At 37.0% G+C, this 17,939-nt stretch overlaps 1 protein-coding gene across 3 annotated transcripts in view; it reads right to left on the bottom strand.

The window, feature by feature from the left end:
* HMGCLL1 (3-hydroxymethyl-3-methylglutaryl-CoA lyase like 1) overlaps positions 1 to 17,939 on the bottom strand; it is a 160,856-nt gene that overhangs the window by 120,713 nt on the left and 22,204 nt on the right. For all 3 annotated transcript variants that reach the window (XM_006926424.1, XM_006926425.1, XM_006926426.1), the window contains exons 2-3: positions 560 to 640; positions 220 to 327 (exon numbers count right to left, since the gene is read on the bottom strand). In XM_006926424.1, coding sequence (XP_006926486.1) covers positions 220 to 327; positions 560 to 640 — 189 coding nt within the window. The remainder of the gene's footprint in view (positions 1 to 219; positions 328 to 559; positions 641 to 17,939) is intronic.

Here is a 17,939-nt window from a genome sequence, read left to right as displayed (position 1 = left end):
CATAGAATTAAGATGGAGTTCTAAATAATATTTTTAGGACTTAATTAATATATTTCATCAAAGAGGTTTTTATTTAATCACATCTGAGTGCATGGGCCACTATAAGAACACAGCGAATTAGTAATTATAGCAGGAAATATCACAATGTATATCACACTGCTTTCTAAATCTTGGGAAAGCTGGATTAAGGATCTAGTTAAGGAATTATGGATTACATACCTGTGGTACCCATTTGGAGGGCACAAAGCTGGTCACTTCTATTACAGACAAACCGGTTTGGGAAAGTTGATTGATAAATTCAATTTTTACATCTGTAGGAACTATAACCTATGAAAACATTAAAAGATATTTTATAAGTAATTTGCATGGGGTCTACAGAAACATAAGTAGAAAATTACTTCCTAACTGAAAGCAAATCTTATTTATAAATTCTACTAACAAGTGAGAACAACTATAATAGTATAGCATATGAAATCCATGTAAGTCTTTAGAATCTTACTAAATATAAATATTTAATTTACCATTTGAAATTGACTATATAAATTTGATATCAAACTACCTTTTCATTCTGCAGTCCATCCCTAGGTCCAACTTCTACTATTTTAACATATTCAGGGAGTCCAGACAACTGGGATGATTCCTGTAAAGGGAAATACAACGGATGAAACACAGATAACCATTAGATTATCAAACCTGCTGATTTGAAAAGTCAAACAATTACAATTTGTAAATTAAATTCTCATCCCAGAAATTTAAAGTGGTAAGGAGTCAATAGAGTGAAGTAATGCCAGGTTTATATTATTGGTAATATAAGGTCATTTTTTTTCTTATAAATTAGTGATGTTTAATCTAGTTATGACTAAAATTCAAAAGATTAATTTCTAAGATGTAACTGTGGAAATGTTGATTTACTCAAGATCTAAAGAACAAATCTGTTGGGTAATTCTGCATGTGATAAATTACTTACCATTGATAGAGTTTATTAAAAAATTAGGTCTTTGTGTTAATAGACTTCTAGCAAGCACAGTCACACAAGATGCTGCCTTCTATACCCCGAACTTGAAGAGTGTGGATTTGATTTTCTGTCCTGTGCTCAGAAAGCTGAGGCTAGGAAGAAGGTGTGCTTTTTTATTTTTTCTCTGAATCAACACAGCAGAACCAGCACCTAAGCACAGCTTCCAGAAAGACAGAACGCTCAGCCCAGTAGGATCTAACCCTTGATATCCCACTGGAATAGCCTCAGCTTGACATAACACTGTGTTCTACCCATTAGCCAACTCTGAAATGGCAAGAAGATCTGCACTCTGGAATCTGTGTCCCTAAATTAAGTACTATGGACATACCATATTTAGAAGGACACTAATTTAAAACAGAAAAACCAAGAAGTCTTTCTAAACATCATATTGCAGTTAAAATTAAAAGTAGGCTACATCTTTTCAGACTGTACAAACACTCTCCTGGTGTCACTGAGCCAAGTTAAGTGTGGGTAACTCATTAAGTTCTTCAAATGAAGAGCTGATAGCATTGATTCAGATCAGCATGACTTGTACTTCAAGGTTTTGTGCTTTGCCTTTCATCAGGGATGATGAATTTAGGTTGACCAATTTATATTGCTTCATTCTGTCCCTGTAACAAAGACATACACTGGTGAAGTGGTAGCTTTGAATACAGAGCTCAGTTTGTTTCTATGACATAGAAAAATGCTCACAGGCTCTTTTGGAGTCCAAAGCTGTTACTTGGTTTTATTAGCATTCTGTACTAAGTAGAGGAACCCAGATGGACCCTGTTACAACATACACATACCACCCTTCACAATTTCCAAGAAATCAGGCAATTTAATAAACAAAAATTAACCAAGAAGAAAATAGAATTCTTATTTCTGCATAATCTGAGCAGGTTGTGACGCACGCAGTTAACTTGGAAGGGTGGAGGTTTGAGAGAGGAAGCATGGTGTTCCTTAGCTTTAGGCTCGGTTTTGGATGGCAGTCATGAAATCATGCCTCATTTAAAAAGAAGGCATAATTTCAATCAGGCAATAAAGGGCAGGGATAGTATGGGAAAGTGGAGAAAATAAAGAGGAGCTCACTCTTCTTTTTTATTATCTCCAGTCCTAAGACTGCAGAAATGAAACATAAAACTAGGCAATTTAAGCCATGTGGTCTCATTATCACTGATTGTGTCCTGAAACTGCATTTGCAAGAACAATTAGCTTAGAGCATGCATGAACGAGGGGTACTTCTTTACTAAACATCAAAGTTTAACAACGAAAAAGAATATAGTGTTTTCTAAGGTGAACTATATGCTTAGTATATCACTGTGCATCACTGTTGTAGCTAGCAGAAGTAACAAGCTATCAGAAGAAAGTATAGACCGCCACCAACTACAGCCATTTCAGTTAAAGCAGAACATATTCTCACTTAATATCATTTTAGATTTCTTCTTGTATCTAATGCTACTATTTTGTCTTTCCAGGCACGGGTGCATATTGCCTCTACCTGAACACCTGAGAAATCAGAAGAAAATTATAATGTGTTCAGTGAGTTCAAAGAGTAACAAGTTCCCCCTTTTATCAGCAAACAAAACAAAACAAAACAAAACAAAAACAAATGAATAACACAAAAATTAAGTCAATTAACACATATTCACCGAATAGGTGTGATGTGAGAGCCTTCTCTTCCTGGGCATGACTATCTCCGTATTGACTTTCCTAAGGAGCTTCAGCTATACACAAATCATGCCCACTAGGCATATCTACTTAAATGCATATAGAATTCGATGATTCAAAACTGATCTCATTATTTCCCAACCTTACTCCTCTACTCACATTATTTCCAAACCTTACTCTTCTACTCCCACCAGATGCTTTTCTTTATCTTTTCTCTTACCACTTACAACTAATCGGTCCATTTGTTACTGGTTTTATTTTGGCAAAAACCCAGCACCCAACCAGCACAATGCATGATACTTAGAGTGTGCTTAATAATTACCTGTTACTGTATTAGTAAATCTGTTCTGTCACTGGCTTCATTAAAACTGTCTCTTTTTCTTCACTCGGTCTGTTGCTATAGCTTCCTAAGTATTCTCCCCTAATCTTATCTTTTTTCCAGGTTTAAAATCCTTCAGCATCTGCCAGGCACCTTCAGAGAGCTCTATCAACCTAAGGTAAAAGATGATTCATGACTAGCTTTTCATCTTCTACCAGTCTCCTTCATGCATCCTATGATTTCAGCCATGCCAAAGTCATGTTTTGCTCACTTTCATATCAGCACACATAAAATTTCTATTGGCTGGACCTTCCATCTGTGAGAAAGATATTCCACCAAACCCATTTCTCTTCTACATCGACGCAGGACGAGACCGTGTTTCTCCTTTATCTAAAAGTTATTTCTGAACAAGTTTCAGTCAATGGAACATGAAGATGAATGATATACACCACGTTTAGGCTTATCCTATGAAAATATCCCATGCACATTTCTCCGTTCTGCCTGCTTGATGCAAATGAGTATGGCAAACTTGGAAGCTAATAAATATCAAACAAATTTTTTTTGAAGGAGCTTAAATCCCTGAATAACTGTTTAAATAAGAATTCCATGCCAAGAAGAAGCAATCATTTTGTACTTTCTATGGACAAAAAATAAATATCGATTATTTGAGAACATCGAGAAAGAGGTACATCTTTTATAGCTTCCAATTGTGAAGAGTGGTGAAGGGTCTGAAATTTTACCCTACATTGCAAGGTAACAAGTGAGCCTGCCATGGATGCTGACAGAAGGCACAATATGCCCGAGTCAGAGAAGAAAAAAAGCTTATCACTCACAGCAAATAGCAGTAGCTAAAGGATGAGTATTTGTGCTGGTTCCCCAAGCCCCAACTCCCACAAAGAGAAGCAAAGAGGACCATATGATGCTTGTACAGACAATGGACTACATTACAGGAAAGGAACCCCAAGCATAGAGAACCTTAACCTTTGCAAGACACACTGAAATTCAAGATACTCATGGAGAATTATTTCCCAATAATATCTACCCCTCATTTTTATACCATCTTGGTATATGGCAAGTTCTTCTGTTAGTAAGGCCACTCTGTTGGCTCCCTAATCTAATGAACAAAGGCTGGGGCCAAATCTGTTCAATTTATCTCATAAAACATTTAATTAAGGCTACTCTCAACAGAACTCCAACTAGCAAAAGAACAACAGCCTGCAGTAAGGACTTCAGACATGCCCCTTCCTCCCAAAAGTCCTGGATCCAAGCAGCTGAACAAATCCTATGCAGTAGTGGCCTCTGCATCAGAAACTTAGAATTTTTTACTTTTTGCCTATTTTGTGATAGCAAATATGTTGCCATGTGCAGTACTATGTTTCATCAAGGCAGCAATGGTGGCAATTTAAGTGATGGAGACTTAGTTAGCAGTTTGACCCTAGTGGGCCTCATCAGTGTATAGGCCTTAGATGACTCAATCAGCAGCGATGATTTGCCGTAAGAATTCATAGCCTTCCCTCCTCGCCCCCAAAGAAAGTATTTTTAATCTCAGTCTGCAGTTTTCCAAATGAGAGATACATAAGCTAGGCCATTGACTACAATCCAAGAGTCTGTAAAAATATGGGAACAGCCTGGAGTTCGGCTGAGCGAGTAGAGCAATCACATCCACTTTCAGGTCTGCTTAGCTGTGACAGGTTGTACAACTGCAGCAGCTCAGTGGACATCATCAGATTTCAGCTCAGCCGAAACATCATCCAACCGGACTCAAGCATTAGGAAAAGCACTGGGAATTAGAAAGGCCCCACTGAGCCACTACCTTTGTTTCAGACAGTGGAGTGGCAGCAGAGGGCAACTGCTACTTTTTTTGTGTAAAGCTGAGATTGCACTAGGGATAAGCTGACCACTTTCTTGAATATACCGTTTCCATTTGATTAGTGACGTCTGCTGAAATCATCCTACTCTGTTAGTCACTGAGTCCAAATTGATATCCCCCACCAAAAAAAAAAAAAAAAAGGAAATATAGGCCATAATGTCACAAGCCCTCCAAGAGTCAGGTGTCCAGTTTCAACAAGAGCTCGACAGCAAGCTAACAGCTGATTTTCAAAAAATACCTGGTAGCTGTGCCAGGACACTAAGGGGTCCACAACCTCGAGCAGTGCCTCCATGCAGAGGCTGCCTTTGTCAGAAGCTCCAATTTGCAAAATCACTGGTCACAGAGACTTGTCACTTAAAGAGATCAGAAGGATTTGGGGACCCCCCAAGGTACGTTCATTACATGCAGCTCTTCCTAATTGAGATGATGCCCTCTGGAAATTACAGGAGAGAGAATTACAATAACGTCACACATCAATTTTTTATTACACATTCAGATGTGGAAGCAATAACAGTACACTGTATTGACCCCAAAGGCCTCACCTACAAGGTTACTTTGGCTTTCCTTTCCCACTGTGAAAACTATCCAAAACCTATCAATTAAATCAAGACTCCAACCTCCATGGGACTTAGTAAGGTGATGACTTTGAAGTCTTTATCCAAAAGAGCCGTAAAAGTTTGAGTCCCTGCTCTCCCCAAAGTCCCCCAGCATACTCGGATAGAATAGGAACCAATAATTTCGCTAAATCAATAATCATCTGTTTTCCTTAAAGCAAATGAAGAAGTAAGGCTGGGAATTAGCGGGGTACACAGAGGAAGAGATCAGCTCCAAATCAGTAAGCAGATTCATTTACTTTTATTTCAGGTAGCACAGTAGCTGCTCACCAGCGTAATTAAATGAACTTGCAATATTTAGGCTCCACGCAAAGTCCTATATTGAACATCAAAATCATCACAAATGACACCATCTATTTTAACTTTGAGAACCCCCGGACTTAGATTCCATAGCTACAATGGTTTCCAGCAGGATAATGGGTTTGTTCCTACTGGCTGACATGAGCTTAACGTGCAGGTTTCATTATCAACAGAACATCTCTTAAATCCTCATCCAATTACACTATAATGGCTTGAGGGGGTTTTGCAAGATTTCAAGGCTGATGACAAAATTTATCTACAACTCTTTGGGTCCTTTCTCATTTGCCAATGAGCTGCCTTACACTATCCTCTGGAGCAGTAGGACCCACACACTAGTCTATAGTTCCTTGCAGGGGTTTGTCTACCCCAGTGAAGTCTCCCCTAGAAGGCCAAAGTTCCTGTACAACAGTTAGGTCTCACAGCAAATAAACAAGCAAAAAAAATCTGAGAACTTTTGCTGTCATTTCCAATTGTATCTAAGTTTGGCATGATAGACCGCAGGACATGCTAAGTGGTCAGAAGGTCCAGTTTTCGTTATCTTTCCTAAGCAAGCATTATGTACTCTCCACCACCCCCTCCCCCGCACCTCCCCCCATCTCTCAACCCAATCAACCAAAGTTCCTCTGATCACCTGGTTTCTTCCCATAATGTTGCCCAGATTTTATCCTTTCGCACAACCAGTAACTGAAAGAAGGAAGAGCACCTGCAGCCCATGCGGAACTCACCTTAGTGCTAGTCGTTACAATGGGTGGGCCTGAAGCTGACCACCAGATTGCCAAAGAAGTTCACCTGCTCTGAGGAGAGTTACCATGACCAGGGAACCATTTGGCCTTTCAACTCACTTCCCAGAAACCAGACGGCAACCATCTTCCCAATTCCTCATCAAGAGTCAATAAAGGAGAGAACCACTTATTGCTCAAATGACCATAATATCTGGTCAACATGTTTGTTAATGGTCCCCATGGACTTTTGTCAAATCCCTTTAATCCACCTGAAAATCCCTCATTCTTCCACTTTTGGAAAGTCCTGTCCCCTTCACATCTTCATCAACAAAACTGTCAAAACCTGTGAAGGGCAGAGATTTTATTCTATATGGTAGCTAAGTAATCTTACCAGAATTTGACGGATGCTGGCAAAAGAGATGCGACTCTTGAATCAGAGACAAAAGGCTTTAACTTACCTTGATAGCAGCAGCCAGAGTATCAACATTTTCTTACACTGGTTCCCTGAGCATTCCAGGAGCTGTGCTTGGGGAACCTGAATATTTCCTAATGGCCGGTTAGCATAACTGCCCTTCCCTCCAGAAGGGGATGCTATCTCTATCCCCCAAGGCTATGTGCTAGACAAACACCTTGAAAAGATACTTCCAAAGAAAAGTAATCAGTGCCTTGCTAGAAAGACATGCAGAAATGTGAACGATCCATGAGAAATCGTTTCTTAACACTATTATTACCTCAATTAGTACTCACTTGCTGACCTCAACCAAAACTCTTATTCATTATTCAAGAGTCAATTTGCCATCTACTCTTTCAAGAAAGACTTTTCTGACCTCCCCAGATAGAATTAAGTATTTTAATTTATATGATCCCATAATACTTTGTAGAAACCTATTTAAAAATATATCTGAAATTACTTCTTTGCCTGTTTCCTATTTTTGGTTATGAACCTTCGGAGTTATCAGAATGGACTCATACCAACACTTGATCACTGTTTGTTAAATGAATGAATAGAAGAATGAATGAATGAATTCAAATCTAAAATTTAGAAAAGTAATGCTGATCTTTCATTTATCCAACAAACATTAGACAGCGCCACTACAGTTATTATAATAATTAAATTTATTATTAAATATATGGAAATATACTAAACAAACAAAAATCTTTGCCCATTTACATTTTAGTATAAGGGATGCAGGGATCTGCATGTTATCTTCTGAGAGAAGGGGCGATAGGGTCATGGCACTTTTTTTAAACCCTTAATATGTGAGAGTTTATGAATGACTTACAAGTTCCAAGAAATTATTTAAAAAAAAATCATCTGAAGAAGTTAGCACTATCATCCTTAAACAGGTCTATAATCGAAATTTATTTTTATGGTGTTAAAAGCCCTATTTTACTGGGTTCAGTGTATCCTGTTTAATGTGGGGCAGTGTACGATACTAGTGAAAAACAAAAGATGTATTATCCAGAATGAGGCTTTCAAAAGCCATGTTATATGGCTAGTGTATGCCCACATTTGGACTCAGATTTCGAATGGTTCACTTTCATAGAGCAACAACAAAAGCAATACTATCTTGCATTCATATGTTGCTTTATTATTCTAAAGAACTTTTGAATTTGCATTTCATCTGCGAAGCTACCCTGTGAGGTAGACAGAACTGAGAGGGAGATTAAATGACTTTCTAAGCTTACCCAACTAAATTCCCTGGCTCCTATTCTAGTTTTCTTTAGGATAAGATTAAATACATGACCAACTATTGAGCTTTGGTTGAACCATTCTTTTATGCTGAACATAAATGGACTGCTTTACTCACATTTTTCAATCTTACCTAAAATTAGAAGGCATATTTAATGAGGATTTCTCTGAAACCTTGTGTTTATATATAACATACATATGTTATATATAACATACATAAAATTTTGCAGCAGTCATAATGGCTGGCTTCTATACATACAATCCACCTTTCCTGATGGGGACAGATAGAATTCCTTATTATTCAATCTACAAGTACTGCTTTTTTTCCCTAGGAAAATAACACCATCCACAGTAGAAATTTCTAGACAGATCGTTACATATTTCACTCCATTTCTTGAGGAGTAATTTTATGTGTAAACAGTCTTTATGGATATTGAAATATCCGGTTTCATAGCCAGTATTCCCATGGAGAACTGCTATCAATGACCAAATCAAATGCTCCCACTACACAGATGAAAATTCTGAATCAGGAAATTATATAATTTTCTCTTAAACTTACATTGGACTTTTTAGGGGGTACTGGATGTTCACTTTCCCCAAAGAATCTAGTTTTACAGTGCATCTGAAATATGCACATGGTGCATTTTGTGGTAATGTTAAACTCTTCACATTCTGATATTTGTTATTCTTAGATATTGATTTCTCTTTTAACCAAACACAGGCAGAAACACACAACGTAGTATCACTGGTGGAGAAGATATCCACAGGAACCTTGGTCCTCTGGAGCAATCTAAAGACATTTCTCTCCCTGGGTGCCTTTCTGGGATGAAGGGCTAAATCAACAAAGCTGATACTTGAAACCTTTCAGAATATCCATGACCCAAGGTTGATTCAAAGGCAAGCTCTGGCAGTTTAAGAAGAATTTAAAAGTAAAAAAAAAAAAAAATTTAATGTACTATTAAGTCATCTAACTCCATGAACCACACATCTAAATTTACTAAATCAAAAGGTAAAGGAAAGTAACCATTTACTTTTCAGCAATTTTTTGGCATCCAGAAGGAAAAGTGTTAATATATGCAGTACTTTATTCCCAACTGCATTCAAGCAAAGTTTTAACAGAGATTAAATAAGAGCTCTAAAAATGTGAACACGCCTCTGTACATTAGTATCCTAATATTTGTTCTTGGCACTTGATGCAAAATTAGTGCTGGATATCAGTGCAGATATACAGCATGATTAAACACTAATTCCTTCTGTAAATATATAAATTTTATGACTACTTAGATAAAAGAGAAGTTACAAAAAAAGCATAAGAGTATTTTATAAGGGCATCTGCCATACTAGATGAAACATAACATAATGATAAACAATATAAGATCATCTAAAATTATTTATTAAAATAAAAAATGAGGCTTTTAACATCTGCACTATATAAATCTACTTCCCAGTTACATAAATTCCATTTATAAAAGTGTATTGAGCAATAAATCCACACATATGTATTTAATAGTCATCCATTAATTAAAGTTTAACACAAAAGCATAATTGTATAATAAATAAAATAGTGTATGACTTAAAATAGAAATATTAAAAGATTATGTGAACGATTTATGAAACATGGATGGCAATAAAATAGAAACAAAAGTGATATAAAGCACAAGTAGGGAGAAAAAATTAAAGAAATTAAAGAAAACAGAAATTTTTAATGTAAGAATTCAATAAACCATCCAATAAAAGCAAAGCATTAAATAAAGTTAAAAGAATTTAAAGAAAAATGTCTATGCATTGACAGCGCAAGAGATCCTGCACAGGTAGTTATGCTTTTTTAAATGGCTATTATTCACATTATTTAGTTTCAAGAAATAAAATTTATTCTTTCATTCATTCATGGCAATTTAAGAATAAAAAAAACTTTATGAAAATTAGCCAAAACTATCTACAGATTTTTCATTACTATTATCATTATTATTGTATTAAAGGTTAATATAGTAATAAAAGTGTTAATTAAAACATCAAAAGAAAAAGTTCAACGTGAAATATTTTAAGTATGAAAAGTTTCCTTTTTCTCAGTGTCTTCACTAGTAAGACTTTTTGAAGCCACTAAGACTGTTTTGCCTTCTACAAACACAAAAGCAGTCAAATTGATGGAAAATATATATATGTATATATGTTTGGAAAAACTGAATCTCCCAGGATAAAATGTAATATGCCAGGTAATATACCAAGTTTCATCAGGAAAATAGTTTAGAATGATAAATTTCTGTCAACAGTAGTTTAAAATAGAAAATGCAGCTATATTAAGCTAGTTATACAAGCAGCATGACTTTACAGCCACAAAGTTTAAGAAAACAATTGGAATATATAATTTTGCCAGAGTTTTAGAGTGCACACTCCCAAGGTGCTATAGTGGTGCTTTTGCAGGGGAAGCTTGGCTTGGTATTTGGCTAAGAAATCACAATTCATTGTGCTAAATATTTATTTAAATTTTGGTTATTACGAGCAAAAAGTAATTACGTTGCTTTACGTGACTTTTTAGTTATGCCATGTTGGTTGTATAACAATGGCAAATTGGGAAATCATAACAGGTTGTGAGTTTTGGCTATATAATACTTTTCGTTAAACATAAGATTATGGCCATGCCACCCTGAACAAGTCCAATCCTGTCTCATCTCAGAAGCTAAGCAGGGTCGGTCCTGGTTAGTACTTGGATGGGAGACTAACTACAAAGACCAGGTGCTGTAGGCATAAAAAATTTTAAAACAATAAGAGATTGTAAGCTGACAAGGTCCTTGCAATCTGTGAGGTCAACCAAGGGTTGCCTCACCTAAAAAAAAAAAAAAGATTATTCAGCCATCCACGGAATCCATTCAAACTTTGAATATGATTTTTCAGACATCAATGAAGTCCTTTCATCAAAACACTCCCTTATGTAATATGTATTTTCTGATTGGCCATAATCAATGGAAATGCCTGAGCATTTATTTGCATCATTATAGACATATACCAAAAATTCTCAGAAAATAATAAAACAGACTATTTAATTAATTATTTATGGTATCTTATACCCTATGATGTGTAAACAGTTTTTGATATTTGTTAGGAATGAAATGTTGTATGCTAAAGGTAACAGAATAAGAAGTTGATAGAAATACTACCATATGCTAGTGAAGTTAGGTGAAGTCTATGCCTTTGGACATGTTCATGTTTATTACTAATGAACGAGAGTGGATGTTTTGGTACACTGCTAAGATATCTGTTTCAGGACCGAGACATTCCCAGAAGCTGGAGTTTTGGCAGCTAATGGCATTTCATTGAGCCCCTTTTCAGGAATTGCTCTTAGCTAAAGAAAACCGCCTTACCCAAAGTCATGCCCCTTCCCCATACTTATCCAATGAACAGTTGATGTAGGAACATAAAAGCCCAGCCCCTTTGCCTCAAGGCAGTACAACAACAGAAGGCCATACCAGCTTCAAGAGCCCTGTGGGACTGGGACTGACTGAGAGTTTTGGTATAATTATATCATAGTTCCACTTCTCCCTCTGCTAGTCTTATTTCTCTCATTTCCCCAGAGGTATTTAATCAATGGCAACAACTTTCTGCATGCTAATCTTTATCTGAGGATCTGTTTCCTGGGAACCAGACCTAAGAAAATTGATGCCAGAGTGAACTGAGAAAGCAGTCTCTAAAATAGGATTTCAGAGCAAGATCACTTCCTAGCTATTTTTCAGTTAGTTGAATAAAGGTGGGACGTTAATACTCCTTGGTAACCTGCAACAATGCAATTGTTAAAAGATTCACTAGTTCTGTCAGGGTATTTTTTCCCTGCCAGGGATATTTGGCAATGTCTGGAGACATTTTTAGTTGTCACAATGGATACTACTGGCACCTGATGGGTAAAGATTGGGAATACTGCTAAACATATTACAATGCACAAGACAAGCTTCCTTAAAGAATTACAACCCAAAATGTCGACAGCACTGAGGTTCGGACACCTTGACCTACATACCTGAAATAACCCAGGATGTAGTTGATCAGTTAGTTGAGGTTAGCCGCCTCAATAAAACTTCCCTTGGCTGGTTTACAGAACAAAAACCAACTGCCTGAAGAAAAAGCCAAATTCCCTATGGGAAGATCCTGTACTACTATGGCAATTATATATAGCAATTCATCTAATATTTCCCCAAAGAGACCAGCAGCCATTATGTCCCCCTCGTTAGAATGGGGAATATGAAGGCTACATAAATGGAGTCCTACATCTAATATTTCCCCAAAGAGACCAGCAGCCATTAATTTGAGTAAATGTACACCAGGCAAAGGGAAACATCGAACATTTCAGTCTTTTGGACACAAGGTCCAAGTTAACATTGATATCTGGAGACCCAAAGTGTCATTATGTCCCCCTCGTTAGAATGGGGAATATGAGGGCTACATAAATGGAGTCCTGTGCCTCTATTATCCCAAGGTCATTTTCCAGTCTCTGAATGGATAATTGGAATAGACATGTTCAGTATTTGGAACAGCTTCTATAACACACTCGTTCCTTATCTTATAAAAGCTATCATAGTAGGAAAAAGCAAGTAGAAGCTTCTGGAACTGTTCGTTCCTCATGTTCAGCTCAAGAGAGAAAGGGAGGGAGGGAAAATAAAGGAAAAAGGGGAAAGGAAAAGAAGTATCCTGGGAGAACTGAGAGAAATGGCAGAGATCATTGCCATCTTTGAGTGTCTGAGTAAATGACATAGGAGTGATGGCCCCATCATAAACCTATTTTTTTTTCAGCTTCATTGAGGTTTACTTGTAAGATATTTAAATTACGATTTATGATTTGATATACATAGACATTTTGAAATTATTCTCATCAAGTTAATTTTAATTAACACATCTACCACCTCACATATTTAAACTCCCTCTTATTTTTTTTTTGGTAAAAATATTTAAGTTCCAGCCTCTTAGCAAATTTCAATTTTATACAGTGTCAATTATAGTCACCATGTTATATATTGCGCACTAGATCCTCGGACCTTATTCATTTCATAACTGAAAGTGTTTACCCCTTTCCCAACCTCTATTTATTTCTCCTACCCTCTAGCGCCTGGCAACCTACTTTAATCACCAAAATCAGGAAGATGTTAAGATTTTGAAGGGTGACAATGCATTACCACAAACTTTTCCCAATTGTAGATTCTTTGCTAGTTGTGCTAACTTTGCAAAGACAACACTGACTTGTATATGTAGTGTGTGTGTGTGTGTGTGTGTACACGGTCTCACCTAACCCTCCTAGTACAACTATCTACTCAGTATCTACCACGTGTGTGTGTGTGTGTGTGTGTGTATGTGTGTACACGGTCTCACCTAACCCTCCCAGTACAACTATCTACTCAGTATCTACCATCCAGTTATACACTATCAGGTAGATACTACTATCCAGATAGATACTACTATCTAGCTCCAAGTATCTACTACAATCAAGGATTGAACCTAGAACCCAAGACAAAAATCTATTTATCATCCCTGGTATAGTGAAGTGTTCTTCTTACCATTATGTAGTTCTTTTACTCTATAAAATGGAGATCATAATAGCTGTAAAGAGTTGTAGCAAAGTCAAGTACAGTGTTGTGTATAATAGCTATTAAACAAATAAGAGGTATAGGCAATCTTTTTTTTTTTTTTTTTTTTCATTTATTCAGTCACTTAATTCTGACCGGACACCTCACATACGCAAGATCACAGTCAAAGAAGGCACATTTTGGTATGGGTTAAATTTTAAAAGAGTTACTCTAGTCAAAACATTTCTAAAATAAAGCATTAGTTACTCTAGCAGCTTTGTTTCTAATACTACTACTTCAGCAAATAGCAATCTCTTTAAGAGACTCTTAAATGAGACTCTTAGAAGTCTCTAAAATTATGGTGTAGTAACCCATCGGGTATGGTAGTAAAAAAACTCTAGAGACAATCTGGCTCTACCATATACTGATGCAAAAACTTGAAAATATCATTTAATTACTCTTCCTCATTCTCTTCATTTCAAAGCGGAAATATCACTGTCCTCTCGGCCAAATGTCATTTGGCCCAGAATTTGTTGTAAAGATTAAATGGGAAAGTGAATATAAAGCATTTAGCAGTGCTTGATGAAGAGTTAATACTTAATCAATTAGTTGCCTTTCTTAAGACTAACTTGAACATGAAAGTTTTTTCTAATATTTGAAAAAAGGATAGTTTAAAATTATTCCATTCATCATTTAAAAATATACCTACTTGTTTAAAATTTGCAATGAAAGGAATTATTGTTGATAGCAGAGCAGATTACTTTACACAGTTCTTGCCACAATCAAAATAATACATGGAAATTATTCAAGGTCTTTCAGTAAGGAACTCAAAACACTTTGGAGACATTATCCCATTCTTTGCCTGCCAACAATTTTATCCACCTCCAGTGCTGACACCATCAACTCCACCCATCCTGTTCCACTTGGCAATGTCAACCTCAGTTTGAACCTTTTAGAGGCAACAGAGGGGCACTCACTTCATCATGAGGGTAAATAAGAGCTCATATTCAAAACCTGGCTGAATAATGCTATAAATGAATGTAGAAGTCACGGCTATTTACTTGTTGAAGATGTTTTTACGGAAAAAATATGAATTTGAAAGGCAAATTAAATGCATTAATAATTCTGATTGGCATCACATGCTCAGAGGCTAGAGGGTCAAAAAAGCTCTATATCCTCTTCACAAGCTATATTTTAATTTCTTCTTTTACTCCAGGGAATTTCCTATCAACTTCAAAGAGTAGTTTTGGAGTATAGAAAATCTTAATTAAAAAAAAAAACAAAACAAATAGGTCTTCTTGTGGAACACAGAACTGGCAGATTAAAGGTTAGACATTCACACCACAGCATAAAGTTTAAGTTGACCAGCGCCCTTGAGCAAAAGTTACAATAGACTTCGCAATGCCTTAAGGTAACTTAGTTTACTCATTTTGTCATCATTCTTGGAGTACACTGATTATTCTAATTGTCGCTATAGATAATGGAATGGGAAAGTTTCTTGACCTTAAAATCAATCAGAATTTTCAGAAATTATATCATTTGGGACATTGAAAATATAAGGACAATGAAATACAGTGAAAAAAACTGTAGTAGTGGAGGGTGGTTTAGACAATTTTGAAAAATTTATCCAACGCACATGGCTGCTTGAGGTATGAAGCCCAGCACAGGGGTCCTGCTTATCCAAGTCTGAGAGCAGTTCTGTCTAAAACTGAGACTTAGTTCATTTCTCTACAACCTATCCTCTTGCAGGCTTCCCCATTTCAATTAATGGCATATCTTTCCTTTACACTGATGCTATAGACTGAAAGTTTGTGTCCCCAAAAAATCTGTACGTTGAAACCTAATCTCAATGTAATAATATATGACAGGCCCTTGGGGAGGTGATTAGATTCCTTGTAAGAGACTCTGGAGTGCTCCCTCTTCATTTCTGCCACATGAAGACAGAGTAAAGACAGCTGTCTATGAACTAGAAAGCAAACTCTCAACAACGAACCAGCCAGGACCCTGATCTTGGACTGCCCAGCCTCCAGAATTTTGAGACATACATTTCTGTTGTTTATAAGTTACCCCATCTATGGTGTTCTGTTACAGCAGCCCCAACAGACAACAATAACAACAACAAAAAACCTGCTAAAGCCCACACATGGATGCATCCTTGGCTCTCCTTCTTCTTACAACCAATACCAAGTCAATCAGCAAACTATCTTCTATCTTCAAAATAATCTCACCTCGATTACTGCAAAAGCATTACAAGTGGTCTCTCTGCTTCCATTTTTGATACCCACTGTCCAAGGCAATGGCCTTATTAATACTTTTAAATACAAATCCAATCACATCATTCCTCTGGTTTGGGAGCCTCCACAACTTCTCATTTTCCTTAGAGAAAAATCCAAAGTCTTGACTATGGCTCTTCAGGCCCTTCATGATATTGCACCCTATCACTTTTCTGAGCTATCCCACTACTCCTTCACTCCTGCTCCAGCCACAATGAATTCCTTGCTATTCTTTGAATACCTGCGCATTTTGTACTTCTCTCTACTGGATTGCTGTCCCCTCAAAAACCTGTGACTCACTTCCTTCAGATCTCTGCTCTCCGAGAAGCCTATATAACATGAAAAAAAAATTTTTTTCAGAACAACAATAAAACTCCTCTCCACTCTCTGTCACATCCTTAATCTTTACTTAATTCTAGCGCTCATCACCACCTGGCATGTTATCTCTGTGTCTATTTATCTATTATTCTTCTCTCCCCATGTGACAGAGTTCCTTGAGGGTATGGATTCTCTTGGGTTTACTTGTGTATCCTTGCCCTTAGAACAGAACCCAGCACATAGAACATGCTCAGCAAATACTTATGGAATGAACGAATGAATACGATGCATCCAGTCAGAGTCCACAGAAGTTAGTCTGTGAACTGTTCAAGGGAAGCCCTTCAAAAACACTTGGAATGGGAGCTGCATGTGGTGAGGAAGATTTAACAAAAGAAAGGTAGGCCAAACACCTGGACCACTGATTTTCTAAAGAACAGAATGTACTGTAGTCTAAAGGATTACACATGTTTCTATTTTAAAGATTTTCCTGGACAGGGTGAGGTAGAGTAGATATTTTCCACTGGTATCACTGGCTATATCAAGAAAATAAATAAAAAGTCTCGAACCTGAGGGTACAGATGCCTGCTAGTATGCTGGAACTGTGGGGGATTCCCTAAATTGAAAGAGAAAGGGCTATGATAATTGTTATGAACATCAACTTAGCAGAAGCCCCATGGAATTATGTGATAATTAATAAGCTGAGCTTTATTTTACTCATTCATTTGCTGAGCCCTGTCATGCAGCAGTAAACAAAAGGACCTATAGTCAAGGAGCCTACAGATAACAGCTAAAAAACAAAAACAAAACAAAAAACAAAACCTATAATATATAGTGATAAGTATTATGGAAAAAAGATATTAAGGAAGAAGAAAATTTTGAGGGACAGGAGATATGTTCAATGTTGCATAAGAAGGTGTGCTTTGTAAAAAGAACAGAGGAGATGGCTGATAGGGATGAGTACAGATCTATACAGATATCCTAGGAAAGAGCTTTCTAACAGCCAGTGCAATGTTTTCTGACTGACTGAGGGAAATGTGCCCTGTATGTTAACTGTTCTAGGAAGGGCCCGAAGGCCAGTGCTAAATGGACAAAAGCAAGCAATGAGTAAAATAAAAAGATAAGGAATCAGAGATATAGAAAGGGCCAAATAAACACTTGTTCCCAGGCAGATAGAAAGCCAATGGAGGGCTCTGGAGCAGAGTGTGATTGATTTCAGGTGTATTTTACTGGGCTCACTCTGGCTGCTGTATTGAGAATAGACAAAAGGGGGCCAGAGTGAAAACAAGGGGACTAGAAGTTAGGAGGTGATAGCACTAATCCAGATAAGAGATGATGGCAACTTGGATTAGGAGGGGAGAGAAGGCAAGAGGAGACCCCAAGGGTATACTTAACTTTTCACCCTGACAAAGTCAGTCTCCTGACTCCTGGGCTGGACAAGATTGATGAGAACTTTATATCCAGATTCTCCTGGAAGTCTGACAATGTAAAATGCAAAGAGAGTCAGAATACTTATGAGAGGGAAATAGTTCCAAATCTAAGAAAAAGAAAGTAAATTGTTAAATGTATGCAAAATCTGCTTCTCCATTAAAATCTTTCCTACCTTCCCACAGAAAACTACTAAA

The sequence above is a fragment of the Pteropus alecto genome, unplaced genomic scaffold (genome assembly GCF_000325575.1).
Source record: "Pteropus alecto unplaced genomic scaffold, ASM32557v1 scaffold7, whole genome shotgun sequence".
NCBI classification, from domain to species: Eukaryota; Metazoa; Chordata; class Mammalia; order Chiroptera; family Pteropodidae; genus Pteropus; species Pteropus alecto.
The sequence above is the reverse complement of the archived record's forward strand: the minus strand, read 5'-3'. Positions and strand labels throughout refer to the sequence as shown.